At 36.8% G+C, this 23,549-nt stretch overlaps 4 protein-coding genes across 4 annotated transcripts; 3 read left to right on the top strand and 1 right to left on the bottom strand.

The window, feature by feature from the left end:
- Window positions 1–1,929: 1,929 nt before the first annotated feature.
- LOC111792872 (putative mitochondrial saccharopine dehydrogenase-like oxidoreductase At5g39410) lies at window positions 1,930–3,619 on the bottom strand. Its single transcript, XM_023674483.2, has 2 exons — window positions 2,873–3,619; window positions 1,930–2,720 (listed from the first exon to the last, which is right to left on the bottom strand). Exons 1-2 carry the CDS (start codon window positions 3,536–3,538, stop codon window positions 2,043–2,045), a joined length of 1,344 nt encoding a protein of 447 aa, XP_023530251.2. The 5' UTR covers window positions 3,539–3,619; the 3' UTR covers window positions 1,930–2,042.
- Window positions 3,620–10,914: 7,295 nt separating this feature from the next.
- On the top strand, window positions 10,915–16,071 carry LOC111792884 (chorismate mutase 1, chloroplastic). The gene is made up of 6 exons (XM_023674501.2): window positions 10,915–11,199; window positions 12,328–12,553; window positions 12,661–12,747; window positions 13,625–13,768; window positions 15,442–15,534; window positions 15,626–16,071. Exons 1-6 carry the CDS (start codon window positions 11,024–11,026, stop codon window positions 15,860–15,862), a joined length of 963 nt encoding a protein of 320 aa, XP_023530269.2. The 5' UTR covers window positions 10,915–11,023; the 3' UTR covers window positions 15,863–16,071.
- A 1,531-nt stretch (window positions 16,072–17,602) lies between these two features.
- On the top strand, window positions 17,603–19,126 carry LOC111792898 (early nodulin-like protein 16). The gene is made up of 2 exons (XM_023674520.2): window positions 17,603–17,852; window positions 18,447–19,126. Exons 1-2 carry the CDS (start codon window positions 17,666–17,668, stop codon window positions 18,776–18,778), a joined length of 519 nt encoding a protein of 172 aa, XP_023530288.2. The 5' UTR covers window positions 17,603–17,665; the 3' UTR covers window positions 18,779–19,126.
- A 2,585-nt stretch (window positions 19,127–21,711) lies between these two features.
- Window positions 21,712–22,861, top strand: LOC111792899 (early nodulin-like protein 20). The gene is made up of 2 exons (XM_023674521.2): window positions 21,712–21,921; window positions 22,487–22,861. The coding sequence occupies exons 1-2, from the start codon at window positions 21,753–21,755 to the stop codon at window positions 22,810–22,812; spliced, it is 495 nt and encodes a 164-aa protein (XP_023530289.2). The 5' UTR covers window positions 21,712–21,752; the 3' UTR covers window positions 22,813–22,861.
- Window positions 22,862–23,549: the final 688 nt, after the last annotated feature.

The following is a 23,549-nucleotide window of genomic DNA, read 5'->3' as shown; positions in this document are numbered from 1 at the left end:
TTTTGATGTTTATTTTGAGAAAACTTATGCTATTTTGTAATTGATTTCTTTTGATGTGACTCCACGGATCCCGTTATATTTTGAACTTGTGTTGCCCATTTTATAAAATGGAAATATTGCAAGGCTCTAATCCTAGAGTGCACATAACGATTTATGATTCGATGCGTCGGAGAGCGGTCGTTACAGTTTTACTCTAGAATCACAGGTAATAAAATTAACCAACTAAATGGTATCCGCTTTGCATAAAATTTTAATGGATGGTCTAATATCGTATAATAAAGATGTATGTATGCTTAGTTCTATCTATATAGACCCATGTTTAGGGCCTAAATTAGTGATAAGGGTAAAATGACCAAAATACCTAATATATATCTGGATGATGTTTCATAGTTTAAATCAGCTCCAAATAACTTAAAATTTTATATGAGAACTATTTCTAAGGTTATAAATGAATATGAAAAAAATTTAAGCTATAGGAGCATGTTTAGGCACTGCAACCCCAAGTATCCTCTAATGGCGAACTTGTCTTGATTAACAACGATAAACATGAATATTGTAGTAGTAGGTAGAGACGAGAATCGCTCCCTCATAATTATGATTATTGTACTATATAGAGATATAAAAAGTTACAAACTAATCTCTAGTGGTTTACTATCTAGATTGATAGGATATGTATACGGACTAGAGTTAGGAACGATTATGAGGTCACGCCGCATTTATATACGGGTATGATTTTATACGATAACAAGAAATAGTAAAGATTATACCTAGACTATCTCTTACCTTATAATAAAGATAAGCAAAAATGAACTAGACTATCTAAGCTAGAAATATGACTAATACGAGCCGACAAACCCAAAAGTAAGACTCTCATAATATAGATGAGCTAACCGAGTCTTGACCATAATGATGGTTATGGCTATGACCTATGAAAGAAACTTTGGTCTATAACCTACAAATGTCCTATGGGCTAAAATTCATGATAAACTGTAACCGTCCAAGCCCATCACTAATAGATATTGTCTTCTTCGGCTTTGTCTTTCGGGCTTCCCTTCAAGGTTTTTAGAACGCGTCTCACAATCCACCCCTTCGGGATCCAGCGCCCTTGCTGGCACTTGTTTCTCCCTCCAATCAATGTGGGATCTTCCACACCCTTATAACCAATCGATGTGGGATCTTCCACACCCTTGTAATAAATAATGTTTCATTCTCCTACCCAACCAATGTGGGATCTCACAATCCACTGCCCCCCCCCCCCCCCCCCCCGAGATCCGGCGTCATCCCTAGCACTCGTTCCTCTCCAATCGATATTGGATCTTCCACACCCTTATAAAAAAAATGTTTCATTTTCCTCCCCAACGTGGGATCTCACAATTCACCCCCTTCGAGATCCAGCGTCCTCGCTAGCACTCATTTCTCTCTCCAATCGATGTGAATCTCATAATCCACCTCCCTCCCTTCTTCAAGGCCTAGCGTCCTCGCTAGTACTCGTTCCTCTCTCTAATTGATGTTGGATCTCACAATCCATCTCCTTCGAGGCCAGCGTCCGATGTCTGGCTTTGATACTATTTATAACAGTTTAAGTCCACCGCTGGCAGATCTTATCCTCTTTGAGTTTTTCCTTTCAGGATTCCCTTCAAGGTTTTTAAAACGTGTCTACCAGGGAAAGGTTTTCACACCCTTATAAATAATATTTCGTTCTCCTTCCTAACCAATATAGGATCTCTCATAAACGATTTCAATAAATGTTTATGAATGATTATTTTCCTATATATGAGCTACTTAATGAATAGTTTTACACTCGTTCGTACTACTTTTTTTCTAGATGGTATCTAAACGTACTGGGCATGCAACGAGGGCGTATCAAAGCATAGCGGCTATGGAACAACTTCAGTTCTAAGTTTAATGTTCTTATGGGCCCAACTTCAGTTCTCGAAAGAAAACCAACAGAGTAATCTTACATACCTAAAGTATATCACAGAGATCAGTTTCAGATGCAAAAGACACAAATCCAGCAAAAGTAACGACACATTATTCACTTACTAAGCATTCTTTGAAATCACATCAAAACATATCCCATTCTCTTCGAGTTTTTTTTGAAGATCAGTAGGTCCGAACACGATACCTGGAGTGAGAGCTCCTCCTTTTGGCAGAACCTCGCGTTTGCTTAGAACAATCAATGCACATTGAACAAGGATTATGGGCGTGGTTATATATCCGATCTCAGGCCCCATCACTCTCGTTACAATTTTCATATCTGGTTCTCCATTGCCTGCACCACTCTTGTTGCTAAAACCATGACCAACAAACCACATCTTGAACGACGCACTATCGACCTCATCTTCCGAAGGACCCTTCTTCTTGAACCAACCGAGACTGAAAACCGAAGGGAACGTCAAGAGAAGCCACCTCCCGAATGACGTTTTACCAAACAGCCCTATGAACATTCCAACTGCAATGATCCGCAGAGTGCCAATCAAGGACTTGGAACCAATTTTTACTCCAAAATGAGCTGGCTTCACTGATGACCAAAACGTCGTCCTCTGTTCGATCTCTTCGACACGCTCGTTAACACCAGGAAGACCATGAGGGTTTTGAGCTAGAAAAGAGAGTGTTCTACGAACAACAGTGGCATCAGCTGAAGGTAATCTTACAGCCCAAAGGCCTGTCTCTTTGTTGTGTTCTACAGTAGGTCCTTTAGGAGGAGGAGGACCAGGAATCTGAGACAACAAAATTCACAACATATTGCAAGTTTATGCATAAAAGTAAGCTAAACAGATTGTTATCAGCAGATCATAATCATAACAAATGGTTCAAACATTCCCAGAAACTAAAGCTTTTGATTAATGTAAATTTGAAGAAATTTGCTGACCGTAGGGCGAGGTCTTCTGGGCCTTGAACGCCTCAATTGCACTAACCGGCCGGCATTAGCAACACCAAGAACAGCCGATTCAAAAGTCCCAAAGTTCCCAACAATTTTCCTCTTCGATTCCAAGCTCAAATACGCCTCGATCCGATTCGGCGCCGATTCCCCAAACCACTGCTTGGAATTGAACATCAAACCCAATTCAGCAGGAACCGAATCGAACCCACAAGCCGAAATCACCAAACAACCATTCTCCACCGCCCTCTCATGATAATTAGCTTCCATTTTCTCCATGAACTCCGGCTCCCCACAGATGTCCAAATAATCGCAACCTGTCTCTACACACGCCGCCACCACAGGCTCGCCGTAGCGGCGGAAGGGTCCGACGCAGTTGAGAATGAGCTTGGTTTGGGTGCAGATGTGGTGGATGGATTGTGGATCGGAAACATCCGCGGTTAGAAGCGGAATCGGCGGCGGTGAGTTGGGATGCGCTGCCCATTTGAGGGTTTCCTTCAGTTTTGTGGGATTCCGACCGGCAAGAGCGAAGGATTTGAGAGGGGAAGAAGAAGAAGAAGAAGAAGGGTTGAGGAATTTGAGGGCTTCTCGAACCACGTACTTGCCGGTGAAACCAGAGGCGCCTAGGATTATGAAATCATAAAGGGGAGCCTCCATTGTTGAAGCTTCCAATTCGACGAATTCCGATTGAAAAATAGTCCAGCTCTAACCCTCACCCAATTATTATTGGTTTTAATAAATTCCTCCAAATCCATCATTTTAGTTCTTGCTGTTCTTAATCAACTAATCAATTGATTAAGTCGGATTAAATCTCTAAATTTTATGAACTTTATTTTTTAAATATATTTGGGTAAATGAACAATCCCCTTTAAAAGAATTTTTAATTGAAGTCATTTTTAGGTTGCTCTAATGAGGCATGATTTCATAATTATTGTCAAAATTTATAGCCTCTAATATTGATTCAAGAAATGATATTGAAAGTATCTTAAAGTTCACTCATCAACATATTAATTGCAACGACAAGTATATGAATTAATCAATTTCATTAATGTCTTAAACTTGCAAACTATAGTCACACTTTTTGAAAATAAAGAGTTGGGTTTGGTTTGGTTCGGTTCGATTCGGTTAGGTTGTGAATTTTGTCATTCGGGCTACCAACCTAACTAACGCAAAATTTTAGGTTAGTCCAAATATTTTTTCTAATTCGTCCCAACCTTAACTCATGTTGTAACGACCCTAAATTTCTATATACTCAAGAGTCATTACTAACTTTTCATGTGCATCTATAATGCAGAAATATAACTCTTACATGAACATCATTTATAACGTAAACTCCGAAAAATGCTTAAAACAACTTCTTCCCTTGAAAAACACGGTCATGGTCTTACGTGTTTACATACGAAATACTGAAATTTAGAGAAAAATAAAACCAAATACAAAATAGTTTAAAATAATGAAATGCAAAACAACCTATTCTAATTAAGACTATGAATGTAAATATGAGTCTACCATATGCACGTGCCATAGTCTCTTCTCTGCTTGCGATGTCGCCATCCTCCGTACAAGTGTGCCTTACCTTTACCTGAAAAATGATGTGGTACACGGCCGGAGTATTTCAAAGAATACTCAATAAGTGGCCCCATTATTGGGGGCCATGCAAATGCAAACACATGCAATCATGATCTAGGGACCTATCTCTAATCATCTTAGGGGTGGCCTCCAGTCTCGGATAAATTGGATGTGTAGTACTTCCCTACACACGACTCACACGTGCGAGTGTGAATCCCCAACGCGCTCGCACACCCCCTGGACCCTCTGATCAAGCTAATTTGTAGCAACGTTCGGAGGTCAGCGAAACCCCATAGTGTCATGTGCCTCATGAACATCCTCATCTGTGTGCATTCGCGCTCATCATACGGTGCGCATCCGCACTCATCATCTCTGGGAGAAGTAGCCTTATGTTTATGAACATACAATATGCATGAGGTCCCTCTAAATCCAATTATACATCTCTTCTAACACAACCCTCAAGTCTCATCTCTTGGTTAACTATGTAACATGTGCTCGTGGATATTTACATTAATATCATTTTCATACTCTTAGGGTTGTGTCCTATGTCGATCTAACAACATGATGCAATATGGCAAACACCATCATAAGGCATGTTCAACATGGAAAACATCATCATGTTAATAACATCATCATGCATACATCATACTTATCACAGAAGCCATTAAGTGCATCAGATATAACATGTACATCATGCATCGAAACATAAATAACGTTCATTTAACATACATCACAACACAACGTCATACTCATACATCATCATAATTCAAGCAATCTTTAGCCTATTCTATAGTAAGACCCCTTACTTGGTTCGCCTTGGCCGAAGTACTCCCTAATTAGCTAAATGTAAACTCCCGTTTCGTGAGAGCTGCTTCGTACGTTGCCGTGGTTTGTTTCCTATCACACCGTTTGCCACCTTCAGTTAATATTTCACAATTAATTTACCAATATTTCAAGAAATATGAAATATGGCTCTAAAACGGCCTCAGATACCTTAATCGGGGCTGAAATCGGGCTGAAAACAGGGGAGCCGAGTCGAACAGCCACTGGGAGCTGCCGAGCCATTTGCACCGAGCCGAGTCGAGGGACCGCCTGTGCCGCTGTGTGCCACGTGGCAAAAGCAAAGCATGTCACATCGTGTGGTGAGCGTCAGGTCGAGGCGCGGGTCGCACTCCGGTTCGGGTTGGCTGCTACAGAAGCTACTAGGCGGGGCTGGTTGTTGGGCCTCGGTTTACTAGATTGGGCCGCAAGCGTTTGGGTTGTAAGCCGGTTCGATTGGACCGCAAGCGTTTGGGTTGTAAGCCGGTTCGATTGGACCGTGGGTCTGGTCTTGGGTCGGTTCAGCTAATCCGTGGCTTCTAGGCTTGATTGAGGTTTGGGCCACTATAGTTGGACTGGACCGAAGGCAGAGGCCAAGGGGAAAGAAGTCGGGCTGCTCTATCGGGTTTTGGGTTGGGGTTGACCCGGATTCATAGATCTCGTCTTCCTTACTCGACTTCGGTCGATTTTCCAGCGCGTTCTCTCTCCTTCCCGCGGCATTTTCGTTGCCAATTTCGGTCCTCTTTCTTCCTTTTCCTCTATGTTTGTCGTCCTTCTTTCCTTCCTCGAAGTTTAGTGGCCCAAAAATTCCTAAAACCACATATCTAAGAACGTTTAGGAAAATTCAATTTTCCGACCTCGGTTACCGACGACAGCGTTTACGAAAAGGCACAAAACATACTCTGAGTTATTGTGCTTTCGTTAAGGATCCTTCTCGAGGTGGTAACTGAGCATTTGGTGTCGGTTTTAGAGTGGTTTGGGGCTCGTCAGAGGAATTGGAAACTCGCCGACGTTATCCGAAATCTATCTCTCTCTCTCTCTCCCTCTCTCCCTCTCTCCCTCTCCCTCTCCCTCTCCCTCCCTCCCTCCCTCCCTCCCTCTCTCTCTCTCATTCTTTTCTCTGTTTGAGCAAGGTGTGGCTGTCGTTTCGCGTGGGGTCCGCGAAACTCAGCAGTCGCTGGAAAACTCGCGAGTTTTCCGATGACCGAGTTTTTTTTTTACTTTTTCTTTTTCTTTTTCCCGGGTCGTTACAACCACCTTGGACACGCATGACTGTGACATCCTCCCCCACTCAATTGGTTGACGTCTCTATCAATCGACTCTTCGCAAACTTAGTGATGTAGGTCGAGGCTAACTTTAGGTCTTTCGACGCGCTTCCAGTTGACTTCAGCAATGAGGAGTCTCTTCCAATATGCAAAGAACTGTTGAAAACCACATCTTGGCCTCTTCTCTGTGGGAGTTTCTCTTACTTTCTTCACTTGGAAATTCTTCTTCTTTGCGTGAGGTTATGTTGCCTCTATGTGCTTGACGTCTTTTTGATCGGGAGAGTAATGTTTCATGTTACTGACATGGACAAAAGGGCTAATTCGCATCCATGGGAGCAATTGGATCATATATTATGCATTCTCAACTTTGTGGATAACTTCGACTGGTCCGCAGAATTTTTCGCCCCAATATTTGATTCTAGTTGTTTTAACCTCGAAGTTGATATGACCTCAATTTGATCAAAACTTTCTCCGCCTTGAATTTTTCGTGATCGACGCTTCTAACTGACCCTTCTCTTCATTCGTCTAGATGGTATTTCTACGTGAACATGTATTGTTTCAGAGGTTTGTCTCTGTCCCTCTCTTTCGACGAGCAGCGTTGGCTTGGTGTTTCTCTCCCGCCTTTGGGTGATCACTAACAATGGTACTTGTGTGTCTAATGAACCCAACTATTTGCAAGACATTTAGCTACTTGTAAAATTCAGGTAGCTCAAGTTGAGTCGTATGACATGCATTTGAGGCAAGCAATCTTGCCTCCGATATAACATCAATCTCATTATTTATCTGCCCAGGTGGAGATAAATACTTTGTCTAACTTCCTTGTTTCACGTCGCGGTGTTTCTAAATCGATTACGAGGCTAAGATCCTTTCTCAACTGTAGTGCTGACGTCATTTTCACCCCTCCTGGCTGACGAGTGTTTGTCTGGATAATTGTCAGATTGGCCCCCATTAATACTAATGTAACAACCCGAAATTTTCTACTTAATTTAAGGTCGTTACTGTATACGTACCATAAACATTGAATGCGAAAAACTCCATTTAAATTTCATAAAACATAACCTTTACCTTAAAACACAGCCATGGACTTACATGTTTCGAAAACATCTTTAAAACGACACAACAAAAAACTAAATAAAATAAACAAGAGTTTAAGTTAAAAACATCTCATTCTAGCCTAAGTCTAAGAAAATAAATACCACTATCTTATGCATGTATCATGGTCTCGAGTTGCGATGCCGTCGTCATCTGTATAGGAATGCCTTGCCTTAACCTAAAAAATGTAGTAGCACATGACGAGTACTTAAAAGAAATATTCAGTAAGTGACTCCACTATTGGGGTTAAATGCAACAATCACATGCAAACGAGATGATGGGACCTATCTTTCAATCTGTCTTCCTACGTTGCTGTTCTAACGGGTAATTTGGACGTGTACCATATACTCTACACATAGTCCATACGTGCGAGTATGGGCTCACCACCTTACTTGTCAGGCGAGCATACACTGGGACGCTCCCTAGGCCAAACACCGGTTAGAACTAGTAACCATCACGGCAGCGCTATGCAAAACATAACAAACGTTGTCCTACCATTGGATGTACGCGTCCGTATCCTCGTGATGGAGTAGGGGTATCCCCCCAATGCATGAACACACATAATGCATGAGATCCCCAATCATTAATGAATATAACCCCGCTATCATCTTTCACGCTTAACATGTCATTTCTCATTTTTTAGTCTACGTATCATACATAATCTAACGGGGTTACATTTCATTTCATTTATCGTGATATCATGTCATTCATAACATGCTGTATACATACAATTTAGAAAACATAGCATAATGCTCCTTGCTTAACATGACGTTTCATAACGTGCAATTCATACAACAATTACCTCAATGATCACACAAAACAATCTAAAACTAACATATCACATCACAATATATCGTATCATAAACATGTCATATCGTAAACACTTTGTGGTCATATCGTTCCCTAACTTATCATAGCCTTAACGTTCTTATACCTATCATAGTCATATCGTTACATGAACGCCTTAATCATATCATCATAGGAACGTATCCTAACACTATCGTTCTATCAATCTATCACAAACCTATCCCTTTCTACCCATATCCTAACCATATTCTTTCATCAATCTCTTCTATCCATAGCACTCCGGTATGTAACCTAACCTTAACGTTTTATGAATGTATCTTTCTCCTATAGTTAGATTTCGTTTTGTGCATCTTCTCGTATCCTATCTCAAAAATATCCTTGAACACATCATACCATAATTATTATCATACAATTCACCTATTATAACATAACATAAACATAATATAAGCATACCGATTCACAGATAATTCATACATATCAGTATATATGACACGTGCAGAACCACGGGGCACGTGTCAACATCAAATATAACCATGCCGATAGTAAGGCCACTTACCTGGTTAGTTTAAGTCGTTGTCACGAATATATCTTTAATGAAAGTTCGATTCCGTCCTTTGAAACCCAAGTCAACCTATGTGAGCCCATGACATCAGTTTCAAATTTGAACCCTATAAAATTATCTCTAATCTACCTTGGTCCATGGTTAAAAGTGAAATGTTATATATATATCTAATGCTATTTTCACTAAATATCTTATTTTTTATTATTACTATGGTAGAGAATTTATTATTACTGGACAATGACAAAATTTAATGGAGTTTCTTATCCTATATTTTTAATTTTATTTTTAAATTTTGTTCACCAAATCTTTCTTCCATCTTCTCTCCTCACTTCTGTATAAATAGATTTTCATTCTCTAAACAGACATTCATCCTACTCAATTTATTTTTTAAACAGATATTATTGGTCAATTTTAATAGATTGTAGGCCTAATCTTACAGATTTATAGAATTGCCAACAAAAAAAATCTAATGGATTGGATATTGAAAATGAGATTTGATTATTACATGATACGATAAAATATTGGATAGAGGAAAGCAAATAGGATCCTAAATTAATTTGCTATAATCATAACTATAAATGAGAAGGGATCTGAGATAGGATTTTACGGCAATAACAGACCAAAATCTCTAAATCTGCCATCTACAGAAAGCCATTTTACTTTTCTCTCTGTTCTTTTTTTCTGTCATAAGGATGAGTTGAGGAGAGTTATTTTATTTTTTATTTTTTATTTTTAAGTAATCTCTTTTAATTATTTATTTATGAATTATTATTATTATTTTTATCTATATATATTTTTTTATAATTATTTTTATTTATTTATTTATTTCCATTATTATTTTTTTGGGCTATTACAACTAAGTTTTTTTTGTTAGAGGCATAGGAATGACTTTGTGTTCTAGGAAATTCATCCCTAACACGATGTCGAAGTCGTCCATCTTGAATACCACAAAGTTGGATCGTCCAGTCCAAGTCCCTAGCTTGATTAGAGTTCTCTTCGCAACTCTAAGATCGGTAAAGTTGCCAAATTGACGACCTTCATCTTTCCTGCATCTCGATGCCAAAGGATATTCAAGCGTTTTGCTTTGGTCCTTGTCATGAAGTTGTGGGTGGCTCCAGAGTCGACAGTAGTGTTTTTGGCCACTCTATGATTAACCTAGGACTCTTTGGTCTCTTCCAGTGTTTTTGGCATACATAAGACCACGTTTCACTGACTCTTTGGTCTCTTCCACTCTCTTCTAGAGAGCAGACAAGTACTTTACTGCCCCCACACGGGGGTGTCCAACATTCTCAGCTAACGATATTTTTGTTTCTACCATCTCATACTCAACTTCTAAATTTACTTCAAGTTTTGCTTGGAAGGTGTATAGTGTTGCTTTCTATGGACATTTAGATACTTGATGGGCTCCATTGCATATGAAACCAGACGGGGTCTTCACTTTGACTTTGACTATTCTGGCTGTGAGGTCTCCGTCACTTCCCAATTTCTGGGAGATTTTGATCAGTAATTTTCATTTTCACCACTTGCAGACGCTTTGTTTTGCCCTATCTCTTGGAGTTCATCGATCTAAGATCAAACAATCGTTTTGTGGTAGCATAGGCCATGGAAATGTTTTGAACTCTTTGTTCGTAGAGCTTGATTTTCACCCACGACTTCAGCCCCTCAATAAAACTGAAGATCTTGTTGTCTCGGACATATCACAAATATCTAACATAGGCCCATAAAACTGCTTAATGTAGTCTCGACTCTCTTAACTTCCTTCTTGTGATTATCTCGACATTCTCTAGGAAGAACCGAGAGCTCGGAGTTATAAATCATTTTGATTATTTATTTATTTATTTCTTATTTAAGCTTGGAAGTATTTTACACGTAAGTTATTAATTATTATTATTATTATTATTATTAGCTAAGAAGTTCAGAAATGGCGTTTCCTCGACTCGCCAACACCGTCACAGATTCCTTTCCATTTCTGCTCTTTTTCTCCTCTTTTTCATCGCTCCATAGCTTAACTTCTTCGATACTGTTTCAATGGAGATGGAGGCAAAAATTTTGAGAACGGCCCCATATATTCACCCGCTTCGATTCCGTTCTCGACCAAGATGTTCTTTGTTCGTACATCGGATGCCCGCAACCAGTTCGAAGTATTGCTCGAGTGTGCTGAGTGGCGGCCTTCGCCCTGTTCAAGCTTCTTCCGCTTCCACCGGGTATATACAGCACAATCCTTTGACGAATCTTGTTGTTTGCTTCTTCTTTCTATGCCTGCTACTTAATTTGCTGTCTGATTTGTTATGCTCGCCAAATTCTTGTGGTGTTGTCTTTAATTTGCTTCTTTTCGTTAGATGCAAATGCTCAAGTCGAACTTTCCATTGTCGTTGAATGTTAGATTTTTGGATTTGGCGACATGGTAATTAGGAAAGGGAGGCGGTAGTTTTAGGTGCCTGCTGTTTATGTACACAATTATAACACATTCAGTCAACTCTTTGTGGTTCTTTTAGGTTCTGAGCATGTATATTCTAGATTAAATTACCAAATGTATCCTCTCAATTTTGATTGTCGTGTCTGTATAGTTCTTAAATTTTTAAAAGGTTTCAATCAAGTTAATCAAGTTGCTCCACTTTAAATTTTGATTCTATGTAGTGTGTTTTAACATCAAACAAAAGTAAGTGGAAAACTGGACAAAATAGAGTGGCACAACCAATAAAAGAGTTTCAAAAAGTTGTTTCAAAAGGAGGTATGTTGTATGTGCCATTTTATTTTGTTCAACTATCCACTTTCTTCTTCTAATGCCGTGAAAATTAGTTGTTTTTGTTATAAACATTTTATGTTATTTTTAAGTTAATGACAATCGGTAATAGGACAATGCAGAATTTGGATATAAGATAATAGGACTACGTTGAATTACAGTTCAAAGTTTGAGAGCATATATGAAACCTTTTAAGAGTTTTTAAGACTCAGAAGCATAGTAATGAAAGTTCATGATCTAAACAATGTCCTGTGTTAAGAACTTTGTTGCCCTTTGCATGACATTTGTTTACACAATCTTATGATTTTAGGCATGGCCAAAGTCCATTAAAATTACGTCATCATATCTATTTTGTATGCCACTTGTCTAGAAAGGTTCCGAAAGGTGCTTGACAATACTTGTAAAAGAAAATGTTTTTCAAAGTAAGGCTATCTGGTCCATTTGAGGCGTCTCTATGATTTCCTCGACTTAGAGACCCTTGCTGCATTTTTTTACAAGCTAAAGAGTAATTCTTGTAGGTTGAAGGATCTAAAATCCCTTTGCTTTTCGTTCTTTTCCTCCTCAATTAATTGAAATTGGATTGCTGTAGACCACTAGCAAGGAAGAAACGGGTGGACATGAGTGAGACCTTGACCCTCGAGGGTATAAGATTTTCATTAATCATTCAGGAGGACAGCATAATATTCAATCTTATGGAGAGAACACAGTATTGTTACAATGCCAATACTTATGACCGGGATGCTTTTGTTATGGATGGGTTTCATGGTTCTTTGGTAGAGTATATGGTCAAAGAAACTGAAAAGCTTCATGCTCAGGTATGCGAGAAGACAGAAACCTTAGTAAAAATTAAGATGTAAAATAATGAGAGGAAGGTTTCATTTTCATCGGATTTTCTGCTTAACAACAATCTGTTTCATGTTAGGTGGGTAGATACAAAAGCCCTGATGAACATCCTTTCTTCCCAAATGACTTGCCGGAACCGCTATTGCCTCCAATGCAGTATCCTCAGGTAAACTTAAGCTCGCATGCCATTAAAATTGTTTGTCCTTAGAACATTTCCGAACTAATCTACATGTTTCGTTAGTCTATTCAATTTAGTAGCAGACACTATTCAAAAAATGGGGACCACATTCGCTTACGATCATGATCTCATTCTTCTTTCCTATTTTGAACAACTTCCTCCACGGTACCCTTCTCTTTCGAAATTATGTGGTTGTCCCTATCGAAATCTAGAACTCAAAGTTGTGAAACAAAAGAATGCAACATTCTATTGACTTGATATACTATAGTTCAAGAATCTTAATACATCCTAGAGGAAAAGCTCCCTAACCTTAATAATCAAAGAAGGGCAAGCCAGACCCTTAAGAGAAATTTGAAAATTGGTAACATATACTATTGCTTGTTTAATGATGCTGACTATGTTCTCAATTTTACTATCATAAATAGCTGTGTTTCGTTAATAGTTTCAATGGTCCATCCTATTTCAACAATTCTAACTTCTCAAATTGAAATATTTGAACTCTTCTGCAATCATTTCCCTACAAAACCAGGCTAATTGCCTAACCATGTATGTTATATATGGCCATGCCTCAGGGCATATTGGTCGAGGTGGATTTTCTTTTTTCCTTCTTTTGATCAATCAAAGCCTAGAATCCTCTCTGGTAAATATCTTTTAAGGATGCTTGGAGTTATGCTCATCTTGAGTTGGTCTCCATAATACGTTCTACAGTTATATTTCACTATGATTGAGCTTAAAAATAAGCAGGAGATCTTAGTATGTAACTGATAACATGACATCTGAGCAATGCTCTTGAAATCGGGCTCGATATTGTAAATGGTTCTGTTGCTCTGTTTTCTTATATGTCAACTACTTATGTGGCAAACAGGTACTACATCCAGCCGCAGATTCGATTAACATCAATCCAAAAGTATGGGACATGTACTTTAGGGATCTCATTCCTAGATTAGTGAAGGAAGGAGATGATGGGAATTGTGGATCAAGTGCTGTTTGCGACACATTGTGTTTGCAGGTGTGCCTTTCAACCAATCCATTTCATGAATCATGTCTTGTTAAAGTGAAGGCTAAATTAATAAAAATACCTCTTAACATTTCATTTTGTCTTTTAACTTTCAAAAGTTTCAATAATACCCTTAAACTTTCAAAAAGTCTAAAAAATAACTTTAAACTTTAAAACAAAGTTAAAAAATACCCTTACCGTTGGTTTTGGATGGAAACCGTTAATACTTTGTTTCAAAAATACTCTTGAACTTTTAAAAGTGTTTCAAAAATACCTTTTTAACTTTAAAAAGTGTTTAAAAAATACCCTTGAGTTTTCAAAAGTTTCATTAATACCCTTAAACTTTTTTAAAAACTTTAAAAATACCTTTAAACTTTTTTTAAAAGTTAAAAAATACTCATCATAAATATCATGCTTCAAAATACTCCTTTTTTAAAAACTTTAAAAATACCTTTAAACTTTTTTTAAAAGTTAAAAAATACTCATCATAAATACCATACTTCAGAATACTCATAAACTTTCAAAAGTAACATTAAAAGTTTGGAGACAATTTATGAGGTGTTGATAAACGGTTTCCATCCATATATTGACAATAAAAACATTTTCTGTTTTTTTTTATATATAAAGGTGGTGTTAATGTTATTTTTAAAATTTTATGAGTGTCTTTTAAACAAATTACTAACGACAAGAGTATTTTTTAACTTTTTTAAAAAGTCGAAGGATATTAATGAAACTTTTTAAAGTTCAAGGGTATTTTTGAAATAAAGTACTAACGGTTTCTATCCAAAATTATGGCAAGAGTATTTTTTAGATTTTTTTGAAAGTCTAGGGTATTATTAAAACTTTTGAGAGTTTAGGAGCATTTTTTGAGACAAAGTGGAAGGTTTAGGAGTATTTTTCAATTAATTTAGCCTAAAATAAATATTAAGATAAAAAGAAAAAAGAGGACAGACAACAAAAGAATTAGATAGCTAGCATAATAACAAATTTGTTGTCCTCTATGCGGCAATAATCTTGTATATTCCAGACTTTACAATATTGAGCCATGTTTCTTGTCTTCATATATGTTATGTGCTGCTCAGCTGTTGAAGTTATATCTCATTTCACTAACTTTACTCAAAATTTCAACATTTGATTTTTACCTGTATAAATGTGGCCTATGGTACATAAATCAGCATTTCAATTTTATGGGATGCCATCGAAGGGACTTACGGTCTCTACTTCATCCTCTAGACTTCATTTGCAGTGTTTGAGTCGAGCCAATTTTAGGCGATTTTAGATTTCATCTGGGTTATGTTATTAAAAACCATCAGGTTAGTTGTTTTCAAGAAGCATTTCCTTTTTATTCCACTTTCTTTAGCTTGCTGGTCTTGCTGCTACTAGTTTAACGTGATCTGGATTCTTTTATTGGTTACTAGAAAATCGAAATCACCTAATCCTCTCTCGTTGTATTAGTTTACTTTACTGACTTAAAAATGGGAAGTCTTAAGTCGATTATTGGGACAAGCACATTAATAAGAGCCAAATATATCGATACTTAGGCCCCTTTAGATAACCATTTAATTTTTTTTTTTCTGCTTTAAATGTTATTAAGATCACAAGATTCACCGTTTTATGCATAAACTTCACGTTGATTAACATGGCAATCTCCAAGAATTGTATGAATGAATTCCTTACTTTGGCAGGCTTTATCAAAGAGAATCCATTATGGAAAATTCGTAGCAGAAGCTAAGTTTCGAGCCTCACCGGAGGCGTACGAAGCAGCTATTAGAGCACAGGTAAACAAACTCAAACCAGATGGAACCCTCCAGCTGACTCTTTTCTGGATTTTCATTCAATAACTTTTTCCTTTGTGTAAATTTTTCAAAGGATAAGCAAAAACTGATGGATATCTTGACATACCCGACGGTGGAGGAGGTTGTGAAAAGGCGAGTGGAGATGAAAGCAACGGTTTATGGACAAGAGGTAACGACCGATGCACCGAAAGCTGAATGCCGAGCAACTTATAAGATCAAACCCAGCTTGGTTGCTGATCTATATGGGGATTGGATCATGCCATTGACTAAGGAAGTTCAAGTTCAATATTTATTAAGAAGATTGGATTGATGATCTTACTTAAATGTCAGAAGCCAAGTTGAAGCTGTGTTTGGTCTATGGAACTGCTGACTTGTTTTTGCAGCTAACTTAATTTGTGTCATATGGTTTAGCACCAGATTTTCCAAGTTATTTTATCTTTTCAATGTTCATACAAAAATGGGTGAATTAAAACGCCCTTTTGTAGATTTTACCGCGATAAAACTTTATTCATTTTTTAACTCGAACTAGAATAGAGGATTAGTGAACTTTCAACCTATTAAAAGAAGCTACCGATAAACAATGAACTACCTCATTGAGTTATATTATAACTTTTTTTATTCAAAAAATATAAAGTGAGATCGAACATTCAACTTTAAAAAAGATAATAAATGTCTTATACATTGATCGAAAAAATCATAAGAGTCGGGTTAAGAAAAATGTAGGACTATTAATACAATGTGAAATTGTAACAACTCGCTCGCATATATTTTCCTCTTGAGTTTTTCTTTTTGGGTTTTCTTTAAGATTTTTAAAACGTATCTATCAGAGTCAATGTTTTTCCTCTTGGGTTTTTCTTTTTGGGTTTCTTTAAGATTTTTAAAACGTGTCTATCAGAGTCAATGTGGTTTTTCTTTTTGGGTTTTCTTTAAGATTTTTAAAACGTGTCTATCAGAGTTAATGTTTTCCACACCTCTATAAAAAATGCTTGGTTATCCTCTCCAACAGTGAAGTGTGCTTGATAATATTCCATTATTCCTTAAAAATTTAGAATGCTTCGTTATCCTCTCCAGCACTGAAGGGTGCTCAATAATATTCCATTCTTCCTTAAAAGTTTATAATGCTTCGTTATCCTCTCCAACAGTCAAGGGTGTTTGATAATATTCCGTTATTCCTTAAAAATTTAAAATGCTTCGTTATCCTCTTCAACAGTAGGAATAATTTAGAATGCTCCGTTATCCTCTCCAACCGTGAAAGCTGCTTGATAATATTCCATTCTTCCTTAAATGTTTAGAATGCTTCGTTATCCTTTCCAACCGTGAAGGGTGCTTGATAATATTTCATTCTTCCTTAAAAGTTTGTGAATATTAGATTCAATAAAACAATGTTACTAAAGCGTAAACTATTCATTTTTTCTTTCCCACCGAGTATAACACGATAAGCCTGAAAACTAAACATTTTCCCCTTTTCATGGGTATAGCGTGATGAGTTCATAAATTACTCGTCTTTTAATATAGCATAATGAGACTAAATTACAATAGCTCCAGATGAACAAAATAGCCGTTAAGAGTGTAAATTTGGATTAGTGTTTGGAGTCACAAATAAAATACCCTAAATTTGATTGAATTTTCTTTTTGCAAGCTAGGACCATTGTCTCTCTTAGCACATAAATTGACAGCTAGATTATGTGTGAAATGAGTAGTCTTCCACTTCATTTGATGCCCCACAACTCCCCAAAATACAACAAATAAGAGCCATTTCAGCCTTAAATTATGGACTCAAAATCATTTAGTATCATTATCTGTTCATATATTAACAAAACATATAAGTTCAACAGAGTTTTAAAGAATTCTAAGAACAATACCAAACCTGAGCTGGCTGTCGTGTGAAAAAATCTCAACTTTTGGACCAAATTGTTAAACTTTGATTTCCCCCAAAAAAAATAAAGTAAAAGCTGAGGTGTAATAATTTGTATTGAATTGAAAAAAATAATGGCGGTCAGTAGATCCATTAAGCAAACTCTTAATTAATCTTCATAATCACTAATCCCCTCCTCACCCATTTAAATAAAACCTCAAACCAGACCCTTCTAGACTACGCTAAAAATACAGAGCTATGGAGGTTCTAAGAAGGGGCAGCGGCGGTGGGCTGTTGGCGGCGGTGGTGCTGCTGCTGCTGGCGGCGGCGGTGTCGGAAGTTTCAGCTAAACGGTGGACTGTTGGTGACAACATGGGGTGGACGTCCAATGTGAACTACACTGTCTGGGCTGAAGGGAAGCACTTCTACTATGACGACTGGCTCTGTAAGCACTTTTATCTTTAGATCTGTTAATGGTGTTTGGATTTGTAGCTGATAATTTGGATTTTGGTTAGTTTTGAGGAGAGATTTTGTGGGTTTTTGTCGGATTTTGATGTTCTTGATTCTGTTTGGCTGCTGAGAAAATTGGTGTACGAAGTAGGAAAATGAAATTGGTTCTTGATGTTCTTGGTTCTGCGAATTTCTGTGTTTGATTGTTCTTGTCCCTTAGCTTGAGATTTGGACTAGGTTTTAGAATCTGGATTTGATGCAGACCAACACGTGTTCTTTCAACATGTTTTGTTCTCGGTTATCGAATCGTTTAGAGAAATCTGCTAAGATTTGGTTTGTTACTAGCAATGAGCTGAAAAGAAAGTTCAAACTTGCATAATCTCTCGGTCGCTCTTGTTTTGATGTAATGTCGGTTCATCCATGTATCCCTTTGCACGTGCACGTATGTACATTACATCGTAACGATCTATCGAGTATTATATGAGAAAAACTCTCGAAGATTGAATGTATTGGGTCGAAATATGGTTAGTTACTCGAACTAGTTCGACGAGGATGTCGGGATTATAGCTCATTTGGTCTTTGTTGTTAGTTTTTGTGTACGACAGGAACCAAATGGATGTGTTGGAGGTGAACAAGACAAACTACGAGGCTTGCAATTCTGAGAATCCACTAAAAAACTTCACCACAGGAGCTGGAAGAGATGTTGTTCATTTGAATGTAACCAGGCCTTATTACTTCATAAGTGGCAAAGGGTTTTGCTATGGAGGCATGAAGCTCGCTATCCATGTCGAGCACCTACCGCCCCCGCCCTCAAGCTCGCCCTTGAATGATAAGAGCAGTGCTTCAAGATCAACCCACATCGGGTACACCCCGTTCGTTTTAACCGCTGTTTTCGCAGCTGCTCGGGCCCTGATATGGTAAACCACCGGTGTTGTTGATTGACATTGAAACAGAGGAGATCTTGCTTCACCAATTTGTGCAAGGAAGATCTAGTTAGTTATTGAATCAAGTTTCTTTGTGTTATGTTGTTGATTTAAAAATTTGTTGTTGTTGTTGTTGTTGATGATGATGTTCTTGGTGTTGTTGATGGGTGGTGGGTATTAAACTCATAGGGGTTGAGATTTGATAATACTCATAATTTATTTTGGCCATTGAAAATGGGTTTGGTTGCAGCAAGGGGCAAGCCACCACCACCAACCATGTGAGTATAGATTCGTCTGTCTCTTTTAACATTCATTGAATGAATAGATTGCTAATTTGGAAAAGAAAGCAATGTTTGTTGACTGGGTCCACAATCCAGCCCATTAACCCTTCCCTTTGCCATACGTACTCGGGTGCGGTCTGGTTCGGTTCGGTTTGGTTTAATTTGATTTGATTTTCGCAGCGGGTTTGGTTTGTGCTTAGAATTTGATTTTTTTTTTTTTCATACGACCCGATAATCCAATCAATATGGTTTGGGTTCGATTTTTTTTTTTTTTTTTGAATTGGGTTCGAATTTTAGAAAATTGAAAATTTGGTTCGGTTTGTGGGTGATAGTTTTTTGGTTGGGTTAACTCAACGATTTGTATAATTGATGTATTATGACCGATAATTATTTTATGAGATTTTAGTTATTAATGTAATATATATATATATATATATATATATATATGTGTGTGTGTGTGTAACGACCTAGATCCACCTCTAGCAAATATTGTCCTCTTTGGGCTTTAAAACGGGTCTGTTAGGGGAAGGTTTTCACACCCTTATAAATGATGGTTTGTTCTCTTCCCCAACCAATGTGGTACATCACAATCCACCCTCCTTCGGGACCTAGCGTCCTCGCTGGCACTCTTTCCTTCCTTCAATCGATGTGGGACCGCCCCCAAATCCACCCCCCTTTGGGGCCAGCATCCGTACTAGCACACCCTGGCACTCGTGTCTATCCCCTTTCGGGGAACAGCGAGAAAGATGACACATCGTCCGGTGTCTGGCTCTGATACCATTGTAACGACCTAGATCCAGTGCTAGCAGATATTGTCCTCTTTGGACTTTCCCTCACAGCTTTAAAACGCGTCTACTAGGAGAAGATTTATTTATATATATTTATATATTTATTACGGATAAATATAATTTTTTTTATTGAATGGAATGAACTGGAAATTAGTTGGAAAATAAGAGTAAAATAAAAACAATTTACGTTTTGAAAATATAAAGACAAGAAATTAAATGAAAAGTGTATTATAAGCAAGCCGCACGTGAAAAAATATATTTAAATAATATAATTATTATTTTTTAAATAATAATAATAATAAATAAATAAAGTTGTGTGTCTGAGACGACCATTCGAAAGCTTTTCCACGTGGCATTTATACGAAAATATAAAGACAATAAATTATTGTCTTTTTTTTTAATACCAAATTTGCATGCCAACCATTTTTTTTCTATAAAAATTGAATATATTTCTTTTATTTCAAAATTAATTAAATTATCAAAAATAAACTATAACACGTCGGATGTCACGATCATAAGACTATATGTCTGTTTCATTTTTTTTTTAACTTAGTTTGATGTTCGATAATTATTGTAACAGCTCAAGCCCACCGCTAGCAGATATTGTCCACTTTTGTCCGTTACGTATCGCCGTCAACCTCACAGTCTTAAAAATCTACTAGCAAGAGATTTTCTGAATGTTTCGTTTCCCTTTCCAACCAATGTGAGATCTCACCATCCATCCATCTCCCTTGAGGGCCTAACATCCTCGCTAGCACACTACTTAGTGTTTAGCTCGGATAACATTTGTAATAGCCCAAACATACCACTAGTAGATGTTAGGATCGCACAACAACGCACACACTCGATCTAGATGAACACAAAGAACATGATAGAGAAAGTGCAAGGAGAATTGGCTAAAAGATTTATATTGATGACTTCAAGTATATACAGTAAGGGAGAATACAGAGAATACAGAAAGTACATCTTCAAAGCTATACCGAACTTGATATATAGTTTAGTTTACTGTATATATAGTTTTACCAGATTTAACCATCTAATATATATAGCTATTTACTATATATAGCTTTACCAGATTTAACCATGTTTACCAAATATTATAACGGGTCAAGCTATAAATAAGCAGCAGGCTCCCTACCTAGATATTACAGTACCACTGGAAGATATTACATTTGTAACAGGCCAAGTCCACCACTACAGTACCACGGGAAGATATTACATTTTAAAACATGTTTTTTGTGGAGAGGTTTTCACACCCCGTTTTCTAAAGCATTTTCTCAAGAACGAGGCCAGAGGCTTAAGCATACGTCGCTCCTCGCTTAATCATATTACTACGAGTCCTAATAGAATGCGCGTGCAACACACGAACCCATGGTCAAATCTGAAATTAAAATTTGAAACTTTTAACACATTCAAATTTAAAATAAAAAATAAATAAAAAAGATTTAGTAAGTTATTTGTCAGAAGTAGTAACGAACACAAGATGTGGGCCCCACAGGATTTGTCTGCCAACAAACAGCTTTAAATAAAGCCAAGTCATGCTTCACGTTGACTGCTCTTTTGTCAGAAAACCAAAATTATAAATCTTTTAAATTTTAAAATTTTTATTTAATTTCAAAATATTGAAATAAATTTTCTAAACTAAATAAAAAAAAAAAAAAAATTTAAAACTCCATGTCTTATTTAATATTTTAAAAAATTAAGCTAATAAAAATTAATTTAATTTTTTTATTATTTAAAAATAATATCAAAATTCAAGTGAAATTATAAAAATTTATAATTTTTTTAAAAAAAAAAAAAAAAGAAAAAAGCAAAAATAAAAGATTTTGAGAGCTTTATTTTTAATTGTGGACATGGAAGTTGTTAAAGAGCAGCAAAGCAAAAGGAAAAGAAAGAGGAAGAAATGGAGGAAATGAGAGTGAGGGTGATAATGGTAATAGTGGCAATGGCTTGGGCAACACTTGCAATGGGAGAGAAGCTCCATAAGGTGGGCAATTCTAAAGGATGGAACCCTAATCTCAATTATACCCTTTGGTCCTCCTCGCATCGTTTCTATCTCGGTGATTGGCTTTGTAAGTTTCTTATCTCTTTCTTTCTTTTTTTGAAAATCGGGTCAAGTAGAGTCGGGTCCTACAAATTTGTGAGCTTTTTTAAACCGTTTCGGTTAGTTTTCGTCCTTCAGCTTCATTTTATAGTACTGCCAATTTAGTCCCTAAATTTTTCATATTTATAATAATTTAAGGGTCGTGATTCTTGTATATCATTATTTTCATGCATGTACTTCCAAAAAAAAAAAAAAAATCATTTTTTTTCATGAATATCCAATGTTTTTTCTTTTATTTTTTTAAAATAATAAAAAAATATCACCCGAAATTAAAGATTTGAAATGGATGAATATATTTATTTATTTATTATTATTATTATTATTTAGAAAATAAAGTTTTGTTGTGAGATATGGAGGACTGAATTAATAAAAAATATTCTTTGACTTTTAAAAATATTTTTAAATTTTATAAATATTTTAAAAATATTTTTGAGTTTCATTAATTTGGTAAGAAAGTAGGAGTGAAATTTTTAAAACTTGTATGAGGAAATAATTAATTTTTAAAATTGTATATTAATATTTTATTTGAAAAGATTTCGTGTTCGACAAGCGATACTACAACGTGTTGGAAGTGAACGAAACGAGCTACGAGAGTTGCACCGAGAAGGAGTACATAAAGAACATTACAAGAGGTGGACGGGACGTGTTTCAGCTGACGGAGCTGCGGCCCTATTTCTTCATTGCCGGCGGCGGCTACTGCTTTGAAGGAATGAAACTTGCTGTCTTAGTGTGCCCGACGGCCGTAGCCCCGGCTGCTCCGCCGTCTGCCACTCCCATAAGTGGCGCGTCTTTGTCAAACCCCACCTGTTGGATTATGAATGCGCTTCTGCTTTTTGTTGCTCTTTTCTTAGTGATTTAAGATTGAGTGAATGAAGGAAGAGAGTGAATGAAGGAAGAGAGTGATTTATTTGTGTTTGTTTGAGATACTTTCGAATTAGTTCGCGCTCAAATTTGTTCATAAAACGATGTAATTTGATCTATTTTGATGGTCATACCAAATTACTCGAGTGGAACTTGTAATGAAATTATGCAACATATACTCTTGCTCTTGAGTAAGTCGGCTAGCTAAACTTTGATTGTCGTTGACACGTATACTTATTCAAGTTAGGATATAAACCTCATAGATTGTTGCCATGTCTCGTTCACTTTGGATGAGCATAGGGGCTCGTCCTGTTCTTTATATATGAATATTAAATATTACACGTAAGTTAGTATCATTCTCTCGGGCCGTTGAGCATACCATTTTTTTTTTTTTTTTAACTTGAGTCAGATTGGGTTGGATTGAGGAAATTTTTTTGGACCAATTAAAAAGTTCGAGTTTGTTAGGTCGGTAATCCAACTCAACCCAACCCAACCCAACCCAACCCATCCTTCTATTTTGGCTTTAGGTCGTTAAAAAAAAACTTTTATTTATCAACGACTCATAATTATTTCATACAATCTCACAGAAAATATATTAAAAGTTCACAAACAAACATAAATCAATCTATCACTATTCAACCAAACTTAATATAGTTATTGTCATAGAACTAGAAATAACTAAATAGATGTAAAGAGTCAAACCAGCTTGTGAGTAGTTTCAATAAGACTTCATCC

The sequence above is a fragment of the Cucurbita pepo genome, chromosome 4 (assembly GCF_057944985.1).
Source record: "Cucurbita pepo subsp. pepo isolate OVF chromosome 4, ASM5794498v1, whole genome shotgun sequence".
Lineage (NCBI taxonomy): Eukaryota > Viridiplantae > Streptophyta > Magnoliopsida > Cucurbitales > Cucurbitaceae > Cucurbita > Cucurbita pepo.
The sequence above is the reverse complement of the archived record's forward strand: the minus strand, read 5'-3'. Positions and strand labels throughout refer to the sequence as shown.

Bases quoted from the DNA above. Each gene is read 5' to 3' on its own strand.
- LOC111792872 (XM_023674483.2), bottom strand. From the start codon at position 3,538: ATGGAGGCTCCCCTTTATGATTTCATAATCCTAGGCGCCTCTGGTTTC. The intron at 2,721-2,872 runs GTCAGCAAATTT...TTGTTGTCTCAG, and splicing joins CCAGAAGACCTCGCCCTACG to ATTCCTGGTCCTCCTCCTCC.
- LOC111792884 (XM_023674501.2), top strand. From the start codon at position 11,024: ATGGAGATGGAGGCAAAAATTTTGAGAACGGCCCCATATATTCACCCG. The intron at 13,769-15,441 runs GTGTGCCTTTCA...TTACTTTGGCAG, and splicing joins GCGACACATTGTGTTTGCAG to GCTTTATCAAAGAGAATCCA. The intron at 15,535-15,625 runs GTAAACAAACTC...AATTTTTCAAAG, and splicing joins AAGCAGCTATTAGAGCACAG to GATAAGCAAAAACTGATGGA.
- LOC111792898 (XM_023674520.2), top strand. From the start codon at position 17,666: ATGGAGGTTCTAAGAAGGGGCAGCGGCGGTGGGCTGTTGGCGGCGGTG. The intron at 17,853-18,446 runs GTAAGCACTTTT...CTTTGTTGTTAG, and splicing joins CTACTATGACGACTGGCTCT to TTTTTGTGTACGACAGGAAC.
- LOC111792899 (XM_023674521.2), top strand. From the start codon at position 21,753: ATGGAGGAAATGAGAGTGAGGGTGATAATGGTAATAGTGGCAATGGCT. The intron at 21,922-22,486 runs GTAAGTTTCTTA...TTATTTGAAAAG, and splicing joins CTATCTCGGTGATTGGCTTT to ATTTCGTGTTCGACAAGCGA.